The 6,000-nt window shown below is 38.6% G+C and overlaps 1 protein-coding gene across 1 annotated transcript in view; it reads right to left on the bottom strand.

Annotated features, from left to right (window-relative positions):
* Positions 1-713: 713 nt before the first annotated feature.
* The window catches only part of LOC140246799 (uncharacterized), a 238,570-nt gene continuing 233,283 nt past the window's right edge, over positions 714-6,000 (bottom strand). The window contains exons 8-10 of the mRNA XM_072326131.1: positions 5,381-5,563; positions 1,228-1,410; positions 714-770 (exon numbers count right to left, since the gene is read on the bottom strand). Coding sequence (XP_072182232.1) covers positions 714-770; positions 1,228-1,410; positions 5,381-5,563 — 423 coding nt within the window. The remainder of the gene's footprint in view (positions 771-1,227; positions 1,411-5,380; positions 5,564-6,000) is intronic.

The following is a 6,000-nucleotide window of genomic DNA, read 5'->3' as shown; positions in this document are numbered from 1 at the left end:
AAATTTGGTATCATAAAACGGGCAGGAAAGTATGTGTGTGTGTGTGTGTGTGTTTTTTTTTTTTTTTTTTTTTGCAGTTTATCTCGAACATTTTTGGTAGAATAGTGTGATTAGGTGTGTCTTTAGAATCCCTTTTTCATTTCTGAAAAACCTTGTCCACACTCTTCACTTCAACTCTAATAACTTTTGAAAGGATAGTGCTACTGCTTTGAAAGTTGGCATTAATTATGGACAGAATAGGAGGTATGTCAAAGTTCAGTTTAATCTGATAATCCCTTCATTGTTGTTACTCTGGTGGTTTACTTTCTGTTGTTTTGTCCCATTCATCGCACAGCCAGCACGGTTTGGTAGAGATTAAGCGCTTGAATAGACACTGTACTTCAGAGCCTATTTTCTCAGTTCACACTTTTCCTGAGTTTGTGCTTTCTTTCCAATATTTAGATAGGTTAGGAGAGTTCATTTGATTTGGGTTATACATCATTTTAAAGCTTAAAGGCTGCTCTTTCAGAAAATGATCTTAACTAAAAATTCATGTCTGGCAACTTTTTGTTTGTTTTGAGGTGCAGGGTCACATATGCTCATCAATAAGACTGCAGAATTAGACGATCGAATTGGAGTATCTGAAAGCAAATCCTCATCTGCATTAAACACTATGAAACACACAAAAAGATACTTTATAATAAAGGGCATACCAGTCATGTGTCTTGCCTCCTTTACTTGTCACCGAGCCACTGGTTTAAGGGCTTGCCATTGATGGTAATGTCCTCAAGCTGTAGCGTGCACAAAAAACACAGAAGAGAACCATACGATGGTTGCTGTCTAAGTAGGCCTACATGTTATTTTATATAATAACTTATTTTTTTTTTTGTTGTCTAATATCTATTGCTGCATATCAAAATTTCACTCTGTTATCTTGGTGAGGAATAGTACAGCTTATTGGATATACTGTCTCTTCAATCTGATACATTTGGAAACACTGCACTAGGAGTTATTTTCTTAAACTGGTGTAGCGGACGGGAAAAAATGTCTATTATCATTTAACAAATATTGTCAAATATTTATAAAATGGATTACCCTTTTCTTTGAAGGATAGATATCAGAAAAGAACGCAAAGACTTTAGCAGTTTATACGTTGATATCGATCGTATAAAATTATGAATATATACCTGTTCCCTTCTTAGCAAGAAGTAAATAAAATGCTATTTGGGCCTACTAATACTCATTTACCTTGCAGATTGCTTGTTGTGAAGTTATTCCTGTGAAGAATGTCTCAGGCAGCGGCTGCCTGCGGCATGAAATGTCAGCCCGTTCAAGATGTGGCATACGGCACAGAAATTTGGCAAAGTCTGTTGCTGCTGCTGCTGACGTTGACATCCAACCATCCTCAAATGTCATCGAAAGTTCGTGGATCTGAGGAAAAGGAATAGAAGGCACACATTCAAGAATACTCCATTTCTCATGGCCTGTCCTCATCGTGTATACTGTGCTTATTTTCACGTGACAAAATCCATTGTGACATTGAATGATGTATCCAGTATAGGGACGACTCACGACTTGTACTAGTCAAGCCTGAAGAGAATCAGCCGTTTGGGTGATTATTCATAAGAGACTATTCCACTCACGTAGTATCTTTCTACTTTATAATTAAGTTATTGAACGAGTTTGCCTGATAAATTGAGGCCAAAGACGTGAAAGAAAAGAATTCCGGAATGACAGAAAAATATGAACAAAATCTTTTGAAATTGCTCCACCCAATTTAGGGCTGTCAGATTTACTTGTGAGAGTTGCTTTAAAGGGGAAGGCTAGTATCCGATCAGTGGGAATCAGTGGAAATGCTGGGAGATGATTGTTCCAATCCTTATGGGATTCATTCAAGAGTTCATTGTATATCTATTGTTGTGTGAAAATGATTTGCTTCAGAATGGTCTCATATTCAAGTAATGTGCAGTTTAATGCTTCCAGGTTAGCGTCCCTGGTCAGTGACGGAGCATTAATCTGCACATTACTTGAATATGAGACTGTTCTGAAGCAAATCATTTCACACAACAATAGATATACAATGAACTCTTGAATGAATCCCATAAGGATTAGAACAATCATCTCCTAGCATTTCCACTGATTCCCACTGATCAGTTACTAGCCTTCCCCTTTAACATTTAAAGGGCGGTGAGTTGGCTCAGTCGGTAGCACGTCTGCCTCACGATCACGCGGCCCGGGTTCGAACCCGAGTCTGGACTGAGCAATGTTGTGTGTAAGCATACCGTCCCCTCTAGCAAGAGGCAAAACACTCTGTCCCTCGGATAGGACATAAAATGGAGGTCCCGTGTAAGAGAGAGTAACAACTCATGCACGTAAAAGATCCCGCTTCATTCATTCATCGCAAAGAGCAGGGTGTTTAACCCGGTGAAGTGGTCCCACCTCACACCGAACTGGACCCCATGGAAGACCAGCTTAACGTAGCTGAATATGGGCTATCCAGCCATCTTCTCAGATGGAAAATGAATCAAACAAACATCTTTCCCATATATTTCAAGTATCTATGCGGCTTACGGTCACCTACGTAATACATGCATTTAGTGCAATTTTGACTAGAATGGTCGATCCGATATCTTCCAAAACCTACTCATCTAACTTTATTTTTCGACATTCTGCCAACCACGAGGTTTCGCGCCACATGTATAACGATACTCACATATATTTTGATTAAGATTCCCATAGGGATAGTTTTTATGCCTTTATCCGCCTAACAATGAATTTGTCATTATGCATTGCAGATCTAATACACCAAAAGTAAGTACTTTTATAGAACTATATGCGCCTCCAGACCATATTTCTGGTGTGCATACTGAACACCAGGGCAGATTCGATTGCAATGGTGCCATGCCCAAAAGAGCTGAGAAAACACACAAGAACTCAGTAGGATTAGATTACTAGACTTCTATATTCCGCATGACTATTAAGTTTGCAGATACGTGTATTGCAGTCTTATAGACAATTCGTGTATAGTGGAATCGAGCACTGAGACTAATGAGTGCCATTGTGCATTATTTCGTTTTGTTTGGTCGTCTTTTCTTTTTCTTTTCTTTCTATAAGCAGCTATATCCCGAAGAAATAGATACTGAAATCTTCTGCTGTGTAGAAGGCCTAACATTATAAACGGAAGAGAATCTGTGGAAAGACAGCGCCGAGAGAAACCCGGCCAACAAAGGGGTGCACCCCGTCCTGCTACAGGCTTCACTTAAAAATCTTCCAGACTTCCGGTGTGTGTGTGTGTGTGTGTTTTTTTTTAATACATAAATAAATACGCAAATAAAGGTGAGATATTTGATCTCACTTTAATTTCCTTCACATGAATTTCGTCGTAACAAAACATGGCTAAAAGAACACATACACATAATTCTCCATGTGGATCAGATAAATATAGAATTGCCGCTAATGCATAAACGGGTGACAACCTGCGTATTACAAAATTGTGTGTAATGAATGCAGATTAAAGTATTCCCTTTATAGATCAAGAAATTAAACTCCTTTGCTCGTTTTATGCGTTTTGACAACGCGAAACTGTTCCTATGTTCTGAATGCAAATGATACATCTTTCCAGAGAAAATGAGCTCGATTAGAAATAACACCATGGTTTCGGTCATGATCAGGAGTTGTATTCAGAACATTGTCTACAACATGTTTGGAATAAAGATTCATGTCATTGGTAAATCTCTATTTTCAGTGGGGTTTTTTTTTGTGACAGCCAACACTCCATCTACGGCAAGCCAACGCACAAAGAACCCAGTCCTCACGAAGGCACAATTAAATTCAGATTGAAATCAAATCAAATATCCTCATGTTCACAAGATTAATTGAGTTATCCATGTTTCTCTCGTGATGAAAACCTAGTGTTCATTATTTCTTCTTTTTTTTTTCACAAAGAAAACATTGAAGGGTTACCATGGCTGAGCTGCGATACGCGCGTAGCAGCATCGGTAACTGGGTTATGTAACGTAGGCTTCAAGTAACGGTTAGTACCTCAGATGACAAATAAATAAATGAATAATAACAATATAAAAATCTTTTAAAAATAACATCACATAGAAATTGGATTGCTACAATATAACCTGTAAACTGTCGAAAATATAGAGTTGATAACTTGAACAAATTCTAAAGATTCCTAGATAGTCGTGCTATGGAAAGATTGGCAGCACATTTGGAGAAACACACACCCCCAGTCCCCCACACAAGCCACGAGACACGTCAGGGATACAAGTTGTACTGACACACATAACCTCCCTGAATATCGTCGCTGGGGCGACAAGACCTCGTATCTACAAAATGTCAAATGTTCAGGAGAGCAAAAAAAAAAAAAAAAAACCCACACAAACAAACAAACAAACAAACAAAACAAAAACAAGCAAAAAAACAAAAACAAAAAACAAAAAAACATGGCCGCCAAAGCACTATAAGGCTCACACGGGTAAATAATTCCCAATAGAGACGTGTGTTAAAATGTATATAGAGAACATTCTGTAAAATAGCTTGAAAAAAATGAGGTGTTTCATTTTCAATATACCCTTTCATCCATCAAATTTCTAAGACAGGTTTTTCAGCACAAACTGTGTCCAAGGGTCTGCAAAACCATACTACGAGTTATTTTTTGTTAACTAAAAAACAGCTATTTTGTATATGGGCACCCAATGAAATATAGTCCCTGCAAATTCGATAAGAAAAGCTTTCATCTTCCAACCAAAATGCCGTTTGTAGAGGAATTCATACTCAATATCTGCAGCTTTTCACTTTCTTGCCAAACTGCATTATTGGTTTTTATTTTTTTCTTCATTCATTTTGGGGTATCTTTGGTACGTTTTTGTGAAGGAGTCTAGGACATTCCATTTTATTAACAGGTGTGAGCCCTATACAGCGAATGGGGTAGTCTTTCTTTTGACATGCCGTGGTGGCTTCATTTTGGGAGTAAGACAGGGATGATTTAGACAGGACATCACTTATCCAATTATTTGACCATTAATAAAACAAGGTCATTTCCACCAAAATTTCAGATGCACGGTCTTGTCCCCCCCCCCCCCCCATCGACGATATGCTGACTTAATGATAAACTGGAATTAAATATCAAAATGTGGTTTTATATTGTTATAGGGAAAAACTGCATGCGTTAATGGTTTGTATGTCCTCCTCTCCTCCTTCATGGCCATCGTCACTATGAGTTATCGAATCTTATGTGAAAAAGATACAGTTTATGCATTGATCTATTCAGTGACGGTTGCCAGTTCATTCAATGATAAACATAACGAATCTGGGAAACATGAAACTAAGCGACCAAAAGAAATAAATCTTATATAGATATGACATCACACAAAGTCCTGACATGACATACCTGACAGGATGATGCAGAAGCGATGGCTGTTGAGAGGAAATCACCGTCCAGGTCAGGGCATTCCAGACTGAATTTTGACAGACTTGGAAGAGTGAATATCCATTGGGCGAAGTCACCGCCCTTTGTGGGGGCATGTTGAAAACTGAAATCCCAACGCTGCAACGAAACCTTCATATCTTTTATCTGGAGAAAACCAAACAATAAAAAAACAAACTAAAACATGCTGTAAACTTTAAAAAAAATCAAACATAGAGACAATGACTGACAGCCATGAATTTCAAGCAGCACTAAGGGCAGGTAACCAATGCATGCAGAGCACAGCGCGACGTATGCAAACACCATACTCGTTTAAGTCCCTTTTGCACTTCCACTGATCGTTAAAAGGATCATCATGGGAGATCGTTATCCATCAATACGTTGTTGATCCAATCCCAACTGGATGTCCACACGCACGGACAGCTTCGGTGTCTAAACGAATAATAAGTATTCACACAGACACGCGGCGACAAAAAAGTTATGTACATCATACATAGACCTTATAATCATACATGGTCCTGACATGAACTGACAGGATGATGCTGAGGCGATGGCTGTTGAGAGGAAATCGCCGTCAAGACTGA

This window comes from Diadema setosum, chromosome 3 (genome assembly GCF_964275005.1).
Source record: "Diadema setosum chromosome 3, eeDiaSeto1, whole genome shotgun sequence".
Taxonomy (NCBI): domain Eukaryota; kingdom Metazoa; phylum Echinodermata; class Echinoidea; order Diadematoida; family Diadematidae; genus Diadema; species Diadema setosum.
Note: the sequence above shows the minus strand (reverse complement) of the source record. Positions and strands in the feature narration are given on the sequence as shown.